This window comes from Perognathus longimembris, chromosome 7 (assembly GCF_023159225.1).
Source record: "Perognathus longimembris pacificus isolate PPM17 chromosome 7, ASM2315922v1, whole genome shotgun sequence".
NCBI classification, from domain to species: Eukaryota; Metazoa; Chordata; class Mammalia; order Rodentia; family Heteromyidae; genus Perognathus; species Perognathus longimembris.
In genome coordinates this window covers 49,311,134-49,325,989 of record NC_063167.1, presented here as the reverse complement: position 1 = coordinate 49,325,989, position 14,856 = coordinate 49,311,134, and the positions used below count along the sequence as shown (strand labels likewise).

General features: G+C 42.3%; 1 protein-coding gene across 1 annotated transcript in view; it reads right to left on the bottom strand.

Annotated features, from left to right (window-relative positions):
• LOC125355296 (cystathionine gamma-lyase) overlaps nucleotides 1-14,856 on the bottom strand; it is a 48,600-nt gene that overhangs the window by 22,176 nt on the left and 11,568 nt on the right. Inside the window, exons 3-5 of the mRNA XM_048351580.1 lie at nucleotides 14,208-14,303; nucleotides 6,903-7,012; nucleotides 1,581-1,712 (exon numbers count right to left, since the gene is read on the bottom strand). Of these exons, the coding sequence (XP_048207537.1) occupies nucleotides 1,581-1,712; nucleotides 6,903-7,012; nucleotides 14,208-14,303 (338 nt within the window). The remainder of the gene's footprint in view (nucleotides 1-1,580; nucleotides 1,713-6,902; nucleotides 7,013-14,207; nucleotides 14,304-14,856) is intronic.

Below are 14,856 nucleotides of genomic sequence, written 5' to 3'. Positions count from 1 at the left end.
GTTTTTATCAACACTAACTTTGCAAAAAATTTCCACCATGCTCAACATTATTCTATTCTTGACTCCGACCCAACAAATTCACATGAAAATAAAACTATGAGGGGCTGGGAATATGGCCTAGTGGCAAGTGTGCTTGCCTTGTATACATGAAGCCCTGGGTTCAATTCCTCAGCAGTATATATATAGAAAAGGCCAGAAGTGGCGCTGTGGCTCAAGTGGTAGAGTGCTAGCCTTGAGCAAAAAGAAGCCAGGGACAGTGCTCAGGCCCTGAGTCCAAGCTCCAGTACAGGTGAAAAATTAAAAATTAAAAAAAAAAAAAAAGATAAAACTATGAGCCGGAAGCTGATGGCTCAAGCCTATGTTCCTAGCTATTTAGCAGGCCAAGATCTGAGGATCTTGTTAGCTCAAGCAGGAAAGGCTTTGAGCCTCTTATCTACAATGAACCATCAGAAAACTGGAAACGGCACTGTGGCTTTAAAGCACTCGCCTTAAGCAAAGAACTCAAGAACAGTGCCCAGGGCCCACATTCAAGCCCCACAAACCAACCAACCAACAAACAAACAAATAAATGGAAAAAAACTATGAATCTAGTGTGGAATTTGAAGTTACAAGTTCCATGATCAAGTGAATATGTCTCTGAAACCTGTTTCTTTATAGCAGGTTGCTTAGTGGCATCTATCCTTGTCACCTTCAGCAGAGATTTTGGCATATTATGACTCATTAAACACATAAAGTAATTTATATGAGCATCTAGCACTTCTTATATCAAGTACATATAAACTAATCATTTTAGATTTTTAGTCATTAAAACCTTATGAGGAGCTAGGAGCAGGTGGCTCATGACTGTAATCCTAGCTACTCAGGAAGCTGAGATCTGAGGATCACAGTTCAAAGCCATCCACACAGAAAAGTCTCTGAGACTCTTTATCTCAAATTAGGCACTAAATAGCTAAGAGTGGAGCTGTGGCTCAAGTAGAGTGCTAGCCTTGAGCAAAAGAGCTCAGTGACAGTGCTCAATCCCTGACTTCAAGTGCCAGCATCTGCACCAAAAGTAAATACATTTTAAAATAAATAAGATACACTTTTCATACAGTATTAGAGGTTTAAAAAATATAGTAACTAATGGAACAAAAATATACAAATTTAATTTTTTTCTAATCAGTAACCTAAATTGGATTTCATGAGTTTGATAATAACTTTAATGTAATCTACTCATAGTCATTCTTTCAGGTTTGTTGTTGTTGTTGTTGTTTGGGTTTGGGTTTTTTTGGGGGGGAGGGGGTCAGTCATGGGGCTTGAACTCTGGGTCTGGCACTGTCGCTGAGCTCTTCAGCTCAAGGCTAGCACTCTAGCACTTGAGCCATAGTGACACTTCTAGTTTTTCTGGTGGCTAATTGAAGATAAAAGTCTCACAGACTTTCCTGCCCAGGTTGGAACTGTAATCCTCAGATCTCAACTTCCTGTGTGACTAGGATTACAGCCATGAGCCACAGCTTCCCAGCTAATTCATTTCTTAATTCTACATATTTGTATTGTATATTAATCATACTACAAGAACAAAAAATATTACTAACACTTACCTGGAAATATGCAGACATAAAAGTGTTATCCACAACCAAAATAATGTCTCCGTGCTTGTGAGTGATATGTGCACAAGCTTCAATGTCAACCATCTTCAAGCTAGGGTTTGTGGGGGTTTCTACCCAAACAAGCTGCAATAATGCAACAAATAACAACAGTTTGTCAAACTACACAAAGAAATAAACTGCACAAAGATTCATTCTCTCTTCTCTCTCTTTCTCTCTCTTCATTCTCTCTTCTCTCTCTCAATGTGTGTGTGTGTGTGTGTGTGTGTGTGTGTGTGTGCGCGCGTGTGTGTATTAGGACTGGAACTCAGAACCTCCGGTTCTTGCTTGGCTAGTACCCTACCATTTGACCCCCACACACCTCCATATGCAACTTTTACTGGCTAACTGGATGGAGATAAGAGCCTCTCAGATTTGGCTGCCCAGGCAGGCTTCAAAACATGATCCTCAAATCCCATCATCGTGAGAAGCTACCAGTGTGAGCCACCAGCAGTCAGCACATCTCATATTTTTAACAATCTATGTTTTACTTTGTATCGAAACATATGGACAAAGAACTTGAAAAGCTCAAATGTAAACCCTGTCCACTCCTACATATTTCTGAGACACCATAGCTAAGTAAATTATCTTTTTCCTTCCTTCATTTCTTCACCTGAATAATGAGAGTAGGCAACCTTTACCTGATAGAGCTATTACACTAGTCAATGAGATAATGTTTATCTAAGCAGAAAAAAATGCCAAAGTTAATTAGCATAATTATTTTCCATAAAAAGATAAGCATTCCAAAGTCATAGACACTTCAGTGAAAAAAACTTTTTCCTCAAAAATAAACAAAGGGGCTGGGAATATAGCTTGGGAATAGAGTGCTTACCTAGCATGCATGAAGCTCTGGGTTTGGTACCTCAGCACCACATAAACAGAAAAGGCCAGATGTGGCACTGTGGCTCAGAGATAGAGTGCTAGCCTTGAGCAAAAAAAGAAGACAAGGAAAGTGCTCAGGCACTGTGTCTCAAGCTCCGGGACTGGCAAATAAATGAATAAACAAAAATAAAATATGTAAATAAATATAGGGGCTGAGAATGTGACTTAGCCATAGAGTTCTTGCCTAGCATACATGTATCCCTGGAGCGCCACATAAACAGAAAAAGCTGGAAGTGGCACCACAGCTCAAAAGGTAGAGTGCTACCTGGAGCAAAAAGAATCCAGAGACAGTACTCAGGAACTGAGTCCAAGCCCCAGGACTAGCAATAAACAAACAAACAAACAAAATAGGTTGTATAGGACTATATCCTACAAGAGGTAAGAATGGCAAAGAAACACATGAGTAAATGCTCAACATCCTTGACCATAAAGGAAATGCAAATATATTTCACCTCAGTTAAATTGGCCAACAAAAAAATGGTGGCAGCGATGGTGGGCGAAAGGAACTCGATTGCACTGTTTGTGGGAATGTGAACTAGTACAATCATTCTTGACAGTGGTCTAGAGGTTCCTCAACAAACTAAACATAGATGTTTTCTATAACCCAGCCATATTATTCCTGAGCATTGACCCAGAATCCTACAAGCCAAGATACCATAAAGACACTTGCACATCCATGTTCATTGCTGTACTACTCAAGATAGCCAAGTTATGGAAAAATCCCAGATGCTCTACAATCAATGAATGGGTCAAAAAGATGTTATACATCTACACAACGGAATTTTACTCAGCTATTAGGAAAAATAATATTATGTCATTTTCAGAGAAATGGATGGATGTGGAACAAATTATGTTAACTGAAGTAAGCCAAGTTCAGATAGACAAACAACAGTGTATATTTTTTCTCATATGGGGAAGCTATAGCTAAAATACTCCTAGACATTATAAATTATACAAGGCTCTAAATATTCACACATAGTGAGACCGAAGAACGATACTCTTAGGGGAAGAATACAAAGGTGCAATGCCTCCATGCATCTGATCCTACAAAATAATATTGATCAGAATGAATTCCAGGAAATGGAAGCAAGAGGTTTTGGATTTTTGGGGGGGTTTGCCATTCCTGGGGCTTGAACTCAGGGCCTGGACACTGTCCCTTAGCTGCTTTTGCACAAGGTTAGCACTCTACCACTTAAGCCACAGCATCACTTCCAGCATTTTCTGTTTATGTGGTACTGAGAAATTGAACCCAGGGCTTCATGCATGCAAGGCAAACACTCTACCACTAAGCCACATTCTCAGCCCTGGGTTATTTTTTTGTATTGTTTGTCTTGTTTGTTCTTTTATCTGTCTTTGGGGTGGGGGGGAAGGATATGAAGGAGCACAGAAATGGAAGAACAAACGGTGAACAAATGCAGCAGTGGTACTCACTAGACATTTTGTTTTTAATGAACTACACAACTTGAGAGTGGGAACGGGGCAGGGGAAAACTGGGAGAGAAGGAGAGAAAGTGTAATACTCTTTACCTGACCTAGTAAATGACCAGTACCATTAAAATAACTTTTTTTTTTAATTTAAAACACTTCATATTCACAAAAAAGAATAATAGAGACTTCTAGAAACAAGCACTGTTCACTTTATTGGAGCCAGAATTTCAAACTAAAAAACACAATTGTCAGCCTGTAATCCTCGCTGCTCAGGGGCTGAGATTTGAGGCTCATGGTTTGAAGCCATCCCAGGCAGAAAAGTTCATGAGATACTTCTCTCCAATTAACCACCAGAACATGAGAAGTGGTCCTGTGTCTCAACGTGGTACAGTGCTTGGCCATAAAAGCTCAGGGACAATACCCAGGCCCTGAGGTCAAGCCTCCACAACCAACAAAAAATAAAAAATTATGGATAACCAATTCTCTTTTGAAAGGAAGAATAAATTCTAGACCTTTCAGATAATTATACATATGATACTAAAATAGTTTTAATAGTTACATAATCCCAGGTGCACTAGAAAGTTTAAAATTTTACACCAAGGACTTGAATTATAACACTGACTTAAGACTTAATTAAGAGAAAAGTGATAAACACAGCAGAAAACCTGGTTACAGTTTACTTAAGAAATGTAATGGTTACCCACATACTGCAAGTGGATATGCCATTTAGTTTAAAAGACTTACAACTTCTTATTTCACTATTTTAAAAAGTAAGGTGGTTAAACCAATGCTTATTCTGTGAGAATACTTATAAGAACTTATTCCTGGATAAGAAATTACTCCTCCAAATAATTAAAACAATAAAAATGAGAAATAAGTTGAAAAGTATGCTTTACATGGATTTAAAAATTTGCCTTCCAAGAAGGGTGAACAAATGCAGCAGTGGTACTCTGTAGTCACTAACTATGTTTAAAATTAACTATGCAACTTGTATGTGGGGACAGGCAGGAAAACCTGGGAGAGCTAGAGGAGTGACATTGCCCAAAAAGAAACTTACTCAATATCTGTAAGTCCTCTGCACATCACCTTTAAAATAACAGTTTCAAAAGTCAAAGGCTGGGAATGTGGCTTAGTGGTAGAGTGCTTGCCTAGCATGCATGAAGCCCTGGGTTCCATTCCCCAGTACCCTCTAATCAGAAAAAGCCAGAGGTAGTGCTGTGGCTCAAATTGTAGAGTACTAACCTTGAGCAAAAGAAGCTCAGGGACAGTACCAGCGCTCTGAGTGCAAGCCCTAGGACTGCAAAAATGAAGAAATAAAAAAATGTTTTAATTGTCTTCTGCATTATACTTATAGCCATTCTTATGCAATTATAACCCCTTTATACAACTCATTAAAAATAACAATAGGGGCTGGGAATATGGCCTACTGGCAAGAGTGCTTGCCTCCTATACAAAAAGCCCTAGGTTCAATTCCTCAGCACCACACATATAGAAAAGCCCAGAAGTGGCACTGCAGCCCATGTCGGCAGAGTGCTAGCCTTGAGCAGAAAAAGAAGCCAGGGACAGTGCTCAGGCCATGAGGTCAAGCCCCAGAACTGGTCAAAAATGTGTGTGTGTGTGTGTGTGTGTGTGTGTGTGTGTGTGTATGTGCGCATATATATATATGGAGAGAGAGAGAGAGAGAGAGAGAGAGACAATAAATAATTGCCTTCCAATGCCAAGTCTGTTACTTCAGAGGAAAAATTCTATCAAATCAACTCAGTAGAGAGCCATTATCTAAAATTCTTTGTACAAAATTTAATTTACTCACAATTAATTTTCTCCCCTTAGAAAGATTCAGAACTGCCATTTTATTGTGTCCTTTCCCTTAAGCAAGACACTGGTCCTTTGACAAACACAGGATTTAAATGAGATCCCAAGAAAGAATATCACACCTGCCAATCATTCAGGCACAAAACCCTTCCTTGGTGTTGAGTAGCTTCCCAGGCTTCCCAGGCATAGGCTGAAGACTGGGGGCTGTTGGGGGGAGTGATGGGGGTTCATTCTTTATTTCTATTATTTGCTGAGGTTTCCTTCAGAACCCTGAAAAAGCCAATGTGCTTAGGGGTTTGCAGTTTAACAAACTTCCTCTCCACAGTCCAGTCTCTGTGATGACTTGTTATTAATACTACCTAAGGTAGTTAAGAATTGAGTGCTCTTGAATACAAAATAAATAAATAAATGTGCAGTGTTGAAAAAAATCAAACCCAGTGCTTCCCACTTGCTGAACAAAGGTTCTACCACTATTTTACATGACCCCCTTTTTAAAAATGATTTTAACAGAACATTTCTGATAGTTACCATATATCAGGCACTTATAACAAACAGTTCTTTGCATTATCTCATTTAATCACAACTACTCCATGAAGCAGGTATAATTATATTTTACAAATGAGGAAATTGACGTTAGACACTAGTGGTTATACCTGTGATCCTAACTATTTAGGAGACTAAGATCTGAATGTTGTAGTTCAAAGACAGCCTATGCAGAAAAGACTCAGAGACTCTTCTCTCTGATTAGACATCAAGAGATCAGAAATCAAGTGGCTCAAGAGATAGAGAGCCAGCCTCCAGTGAAAAAGCTAAAGAACAGTGCCCAAGCCCTGAACTCACGCTCTAGTGCTGGCACACACACACACATACACACACACACACACACACACACAATTCAGAGTTTGTTTTAAAACAAAATAAAACAATAGATCAACTATTATGCAAAACCAGCATAAGAATTCACTCAGAAATTTTTGTATGAATTCATAATCAATAGTTTGTAATGCCTATATCAGCCTATTTGTAGGTATTTCTATTTCTATGGATTCTAACAAAAATTTTATTCAGATTTAAATTATGTCCTCTAGCACACAGAAATGATGAAAACATGGTAACACAAGAAAAGACAAGTCTAAACTATATACTAGTAAGACACCTTGGTTTCTGGTGTAATTGCCTCTTCTAGCAAGTTGGTTTTGGTACAATCCACAAAAGAAATCTTTAATCCAAATTCAGCTGCCACCTTCCTGAAGTATCTGTTCATACCTGAGGCAGAAGAGAATCAGATAAAAGAAAAAGAATATTGTATTAGAAAATGTATGTTCATTACAACACTTAAAATAGTAAGAAAAGAACATTATATTAAGAAAAGTTTGTTCTTATTGAAGGATTGATCCCCTACCCTATTTCCTCAGGCCCATACAGACACCAGGCAGGAACCTCAATGTGTGAACCTGCTTTGATATGCAGGCACCAGGCACAATCTCTATGGGAAACTGCTTTGAAATGCAGGCAGGACATCTCACCTAGGCCCAGCTGTAGACAACCCTTTGTGGGCCAAATGGAAAAGCTCCAACTTCTTAGATCTAGTAGTGCTTTCAATAACCTAATTGCTCAGACCCCATATAAGCCTTGTCCCAAATTCACCCCCTGGCACAACTTCCAATTCCGCGGTAAGATCTGTGTCCCTCGCTGCTCCTCGATAAACAGTCCTCGATGGAGTCCGGCCTATTCCTTGTCTTCCCTATTCCTTTTCCGTTCTCCTGCATTTCCCCAACATAAGGTGCCAAAGCCCGGGAGAGGAAAAGTGCCAGGTGTGACTGGGTCCCTCCACCCTCCTCCTGGCTGCCTCTCATGGAAACTTTGTCCTCTTTGTGAGCCTTTCTCCAATGGGAGCACAGAGCCCACTGAGCTTACTTTGGGCTAAACAGCCGCCTGAACCGACCTCATGGCGTTTGCCCCCGTAAGCTGTGCATGCCTCCTGGACGGCCACCCCGCGTGGCTTGAGGTATCATTGGCCCCCTGCGTAAACCCAGAAAAGGCCTCATCTCCCCCTGTTCTCTCTCTCCCTCACCTGTCCCCGGACTCGGATCTCCAGGCAGGAGGCTCTTCGCCATTTGACCGACTCCACCCACCACCACCTAAAAGCCTTCAGGACGAGGTAACCAGCCGGGTCCGTGGCAGAGGCACCCGGATAAGGACCTGGAGACTCCAGGAGTCCCCCACCTTCCTGTATGCACCGTCCTCAGAGACTCCAGGAGTCTCTCCCGTTGCTGACCCTCTGACACCTTTAATTAGGACCTTTGGGGATACCCTCTCCTAATTATTGGGATACTTCCATTCGCCTTCCCAAAGCCTTGGGGATGCCTGAAGCAGTGGGACAGGCTCTTTCCAAATTGTCTCCCAGAGTCACCCCATTGGCATTCCTGTGGTCTAACCTTAAGACTCTCGGCTGACTTATTTACAGTCAAAGAAAACTGACCTGTTTGCCTACTACAATCTGGCCTCAGTAAACCATGGCCACCATCGGCCTAAATTTCGAACCTTCGATTTTACTCTTAGCGATGTAAACACTTCTCCAAAGAAATGGCGAGGGGTCCGAGGTCCCCTACATCCAAGCCCTCCTCTGCCTCCACTCTAGAGACCCCTCCCCCGCTCGTCCTACTCTGCCCACCAAATCCTTCCTTCTCTGACCTCCGCTGAAGTCCATCCCCGCTGCTCTCCTCCTGCCTTGCTCACCAAGTCCTTCTCCCCAGTAAGTTTCCCAGCTCTCTCCTCTGGAAAGGGAACTTCCCTTTCCAGCTCCCTCCCCAAACCCAATCCTCTGCCTTCCCTTCCCTGCCCTCCTCCCTAAAGTAAAACCCCTGAATCTGGGACACTTCACACCCCTGCTGTGGCCTCCCACCACCAACAGGTCCTTATCTTTCTTAAAGACCCCATTACTTTTGTAACCCAAAACCAATATCCACTTTCTCCTACTACTTGCCCAGGGCTAAAGCCTATTCTCTAGCCTTCTCTCAGCTTCTCTCCTCCTTTCTCCTCTTAACACCCCAATCCTGGGAGTCAAAAAGCCAAAAGACTACGAAAAATGAACCAGGCAATTGTTCCAACATGCTCTATTGTGTCCAATCCCTACACCTTACACTCCCATATCCCCATACACCCCACCTCTAGGCCCCTCTTTGCCTTTACCTGGGAAGACCCAGATACTCTCCAGACCCAGCAGCTAACCTGGACTGTGCTTCACCAAGGGTTCCATGACAGCCCCCATTATTTTGGCCAAGCCCTGCAAAAGGATTTTGCCTCATTAGATCTGTCCCCCAGCCTCCTCCTTCAATATGTAAATGACCTTCTCTGAAGCCCTTCTGCTGACCTAAACCTCAAACACTCTCCTTTATAACTCCCTTGCTTCCTGGGGTTATAGGGCCTCCAAAGACAAAGCCCAGATATGCCAAAGATCAGTTGTATATTTGGGACTAACCATTACCCAAGAGGGACAAGCCATACCTCCCCATAGGGTTCAGGAGCTCCTCAACTATCCACTACCTCAATCTAAGAGAGACCTCTTGGCCCTCCTGGACCTCTTTAACTTCCATATGTGGATCCCCAACTTTTCTCTTTAGACCAACCTCTGTACTCTGCCAGTAAAAGGCCTCTTGATTAGCCCCTCCTGTCCCTCCAATCTCTCTCAGCTCCTACTGTAATATGGAGGTCAGATCTGGTCAGCGAAAGACAGCAGAAGCTGACTCCATCTCCACTGCCTCCCCAGCCCTGTCTGCTCAGAAGCTTGGGAAGATTCCCTCTCCTTGTAAACAATAGTGCCCCCCCCCCTTGAATCCGCATGCCAGTTCTTGATGGGTGTGCCCATGGGGGGAAGCCCCATCCCCAGGTAATGGGAGTTCCTGAACCCCAAGAAACAGGGGTGGGCACATGGCCTATAGGTTACTGAACCTGCCTGTCAAGTGCTTGGAACTGGGAGCTTCCTGTGACCCTGCCCACCCCCCTATTTTGGGGGAGGCCAGCTCAGGCACCATTACACTATGCCACATGTTCTGAGGCTTGTGTCTGTCGTCCCCATGGCATCCCAATTCAGCTCTCCATTGGAACTGAATTGGTTTGTCAGTACTTGGAAATCCTCCGGAAGTAAGTCTCTGTGCCACTGTCCTGTTCTGTGTTATATGTTTTTCTGAAACCTGGGACTGGTCCATCCGGAACTTCCCCAATAAATTCATCTTTTTACTTGAGACTGTCACTGAGTGGTGGACTCTTGGAGGGATGGGGGATTCCCCCCCACCCCCATTACACCTCAGCTCCTATCCCCCTCCCCCTCAGGTCCTATCTACCTACTTAAAAGCTCTCTCTGTCCAAAGCCTCTAACCTCTCCCTCCCAAACCTTAACAAACCCTTTTTCCTTTCTCTGTCAAAATCGAGAAGACAACTTTCACCCCCTAGAGTGTTATTTCCCCCACTTCAGGTGCTCAGCCTCTCCCAGTAGCCCCCAGCTCAACCATACCTCAACTCCCTACCCTAAAGCTATAACTGGCCACTCCCACTCACCATTCAGACCTATCTACTTCGCTTCCAGCCCCAGAGTTATATAAGCTACCACCTGGATTAAGGTGCAGATGCCAGGGGAGATTTGGTCCCACTAATAAACCTTCTTATAAACCTCCTGTCAGTTACTCTTCTGTCCGTGACTACCTCCTGACTATCTCTGCATGGTCCCCTGGGGCGGCTAGGACAGATTCTTTCATAGTGTACCTATCCAAACAACTGGATAAGGTGACACAGGAGTGGCCCCATTGTCTCTGACCCAAAAAATTTCCCTCCGCAGCCCACTCCACATTCTAACCTCTCACTCCCTTAAGGATTTCCTCAGCCACAAAGCCTTTGTCTCCCTCACAAATCTAGACTCTTCATGCTTTTCTCCTTGATGCTACCCTATTCTTTCAACAACCTCCCCCCCTCTAAAATCCGGCTATCCTCTTGCCCACCTCAGCCCAAGAACCAGAACCTCTCATACATTCTGTTCCCAATACCCTAGATCTCTCTCTAAACCCATTCTCCCACATCCCAGACCTGCCTATCTCTGGGGCCCCTAACAGATTTGTTGATGGCAGCTATCTTAGATGCTCTCCCTATGTGACAGGATATGCCATTATTCACGGTAACCTGGAGGAACCCAGCTATCCTGTACACATAGAAGTGAAATCTTTGCCCCAATACCACCTCACAGCAGGCAGACCTGGTCACTCTAACATGCACCCTCCACCATGCTGCCTGGAGAGAGGATTTTTAACTCTTAAAAGGATCCCCTATTGCCATCTTTATCCAGGACCTCCTGGATTCTGCACTGCTCCTTGAGCAGGCAGCCATCATTCATTGTCAGGACACCAAAAGGGATTACATATCCCTCCTTAACAACCTAGCAGACTCACTAGCCCATGAAGCAGCCACTGTCCTGAAGCAGGATAGGCCCAGATCCTCTTCTAGACAGCAGTAATAAAAAGAACCAGTAAGGAGAAATGTAATTTTTTTAAAGATAGTAAAGAAAGCCTTGGAAAGGGAAATTGAGGAAACAAGAAATGGTTTCCTCTGGATAAAAAAAAGGATTTGGAAAGTAACAATTGTCCTAAAGGTATGTATGCTCTCTGGGAATTAAGAAAACTGCCAAAAAGTTTGAGTATGTAGCAGATGGTATGAGTATGTCTTAAAAGGTAGAGCTTGAGTAAAGTTGGTATGTAATTAAGTTGACTATGATTTACAGTAAAAACTACCATCTCATTCTTTATGTCCCATCTATGAAAGTAATTGTTTGTGTAAGCCAAAGTTCACTTAAGTGTTTATGTCAAGGTCCTTCAAATGAATACCTTTTAGCTCAAATGCCATTTTTCCTGTTTAATATGTAAGCTACTTTAAATACAGAGCTAAAAGGACACCAGCTCCTGCAATCTTTGTTGTAATGACAAAGGTTTAGTGACACCTACAATGTCTCAACCTCAGTATCCTAAAAGTATCATTTGCAATTTAAAAAAAAAACCTGTATCTCTATTTGATCTCCTGTTGCTTTAGTTGAAAATAAAAAGGGGGTTGTGGCAAAGACTGCAGTTTAAAGCCAGCCCAGGCAGAAAAAATCCCTCTAGAGCTCTATCTCCCAACTAACCAGCAAAGAGCCAGGCTAACCAGCCAAACATTGGAAGTGGCATTGTGGCTCAAAGTGGTAGAGTGCTAGGCTTGAGCAGAAGTGCTCAGGGACCATGCCCAGGCCTTGAGATCAAACAAATGCCTACTGAGCTATTCCAGCAACAAGCACCTAGATCTTCAGGCCAGGCTAGATAACCAGGAACCATGGAGAGGAGTGAGAGGGTTGCATCCTGGTGTTACATCCTAAATGGAGCCACTCTTTGCTTGCCCTTTCAAAAGTAACCAGAGCAGGGAGATCAAGGGAAATAAGTTAAGAGGCTTGCCCATCTAATGTCCATGCCTATCTACCTTCTAACTGGACAAAAGTTTACATTCTTGACTTTGTTACCTGCTATTTGTTTCCTATCCATACTATATCCCCAGGTATATGGAAATTCCTCCTTCCCAGCAATAGGCCAAACTGGGATCATGTTCCATATGTGCCCAGGGTTTGTTTCCCTATGTCATTCTTACAACTAGTCCTGCCACGTTGTCAGCCTTTTGCCTGATCTCACCTTTTCCAAGTTTGTCAGCCCTTGCTCAGGACACTACCTGGGAGCATGTCAAGGCACTGCAGGCAACCGGACACTGCCCTTCCCTGCCCGAGCCCCGGTGACTCAACACTCCCAAGTCAGCAGAAAGTAGCCAGAAAAGACCATGACATCCCTCAACTTTTTATACTCCTTCAGGGTTTCAAATAATGGGAATCTGCCTTGTTCTCCTTGTTGCTCCACTCTAGGCCCATTCTTTTTATGTATCCAAAGATCCTATATGAAGGACCTGCCTCTCACTCTAGGCCCATTCTTTCTATGTATCCAAAGATGGAATATGAAGGGCTTGCCTCTCCCCACTAGGCACATTCTTTCTATGTATCCAAAAATGGAATATGAAGGATTGACCCCCCACCCTATTGTCTCAAGCCCATACACACACCAGGCAGGAACCTCAATGTGTGATCCTGCTTTGATATGCAGGCACCAGGCAAAACCTCTATGGGAAACTTTTGATATGCAGGCAGGACATCTCACCTAGGCCCAGCTGTAGACAACCCTTTGTGGGCCAAATGGAAAAGCTCCAACTTCTTAGACCTAGTAGTGCTTTCAATAACCTGCCTAATGGCTCAGACCCCATATATGCCTGGTCCCAAATTCACCCCCTTGCACAACTTCCAATCCCGCTGTTCCTCAATAAACTGTTGTTGATCAGTCCGGCCTATTCCTTTTATGTTCCCCTCCATCTTCCCAACACTTATCATATGGAGTGAAGCCAGGCTCAGAGAGAGAAAGGTCACATGTACACTCTTATATGCAGATCTTACACCTAAAATATACAAATATATAAACACATACAGGGTCATGTATGTATATATTTAACATATATTACATATATTTTATATTACATTTACTGTATATTATATACATTATATGTAAGATGCAATATATAAATTCATACATATATGTATTTTATATATAATCAAAAGGATTAAAGTAGTCAGGTGCTGATGGCTCATATCTGTAGTCCTAGCTACTCAGAAGGCTGAGATCTGAGAAGCTAAGTTGGAAGCCAGCCCAGGCAGGAAAGCTTGTAACACATTTATCTCTAATCCAGCATCAAAAAGCCAGAAGTAGAGCTGTGGCTCAAGTGGTAGAACTCTAGCCTTGAGCACAAAAGCTCAAAGACAGCGCCCAGGCCCTGAGTTCAAGCAGCAGGACCAATACAAAAAAATAAAATTAGTATAGAATATATTCTCTCTACACACTATCTTCAATATAGCAGGATATGTTTGAAAGTGGATGAAGGTCTATATCCTCGGGCTGGGAATATGACCTAGTGGTAAAAAGTGCTCATCTTGTATACATGAAGCCCTGAGTTCAATTCCCCAGCACCACATATATAGAAAAGGCCAGAAGTGGCTCAAGTGGCAGAGTGCTATCCTTGAGCAAAAAAGAAGCCAGGGACAGTGCTCAGGCCCTGAGTCCAAGGCCCCGGACTGGCAAAAAAAAAAAAAAAGAAAGAAAGGAAAAAGAAAAAGAATAAAGAAATACCAGAAGGCCTATATTCTCTTTCTTGTAGTTTAACATAATACAGTCAATGCTAAACAATCTCTTATCAGCACTTTCAGAACCTAGGACTTACTTTTTAACACTTCTCTTGAGCCTGTCACATCTTTCAAAGAAAATAAATGATCAGAAATAGAGCAATATTGTTGATGTAATTCACAGCTCAGATTATTATATTTCAAATATCAGCCAACACACGAATGAAAGAGGTTACCTACCACCATAAACATCATCCATGCAAATAATTTGGTCTCCTGCTTTTAAAAGATGAGTAATTGTCACAGCAGCTGCTAGACCAGAAGCAAAGGCCAAACCTAATATAAAAATCAAGTAAGAGTAAGCCAAAATGACACACTTGAAGCAAAGAAAACAAAGATAAGCACCTACAGTATTTGCTTGTTTACTTTATGTCATGAACTGCCTGCTAATAGTTGTGGATCAGTCATCATTGCTGCATTTCCAGGTCTCCTAATAAAGGTCATAACAAAACTTCCATTCTCATTCAAGAATAAGATAGATTTAAAATAATATGTATGTGTATATGCACATGTAAGACAGATACATAGACTTTTATTTTCTATTCATTATTCTGCCCTTATCCACTACATCTACAAAGACAACTTACCAGCATGAACAAACAATAGGAACAATAAAAAAAATCCAAGGAGTTAATTCTTAGACTCTGAAAGCTCATTATCAAGAATGACTGGTTTTTGCAAATGACCATAGTGCTGTTCTCAGGCACACATTATCAAGTGAATGAGCCAGAATATAAGAAAGTTTATATTTCATAACTAAAGTTATAAGCTGTATTTTTTAAACTATACCAACAGCTTTAGATGAAAAGTGTAGTCCCATGAACACTAG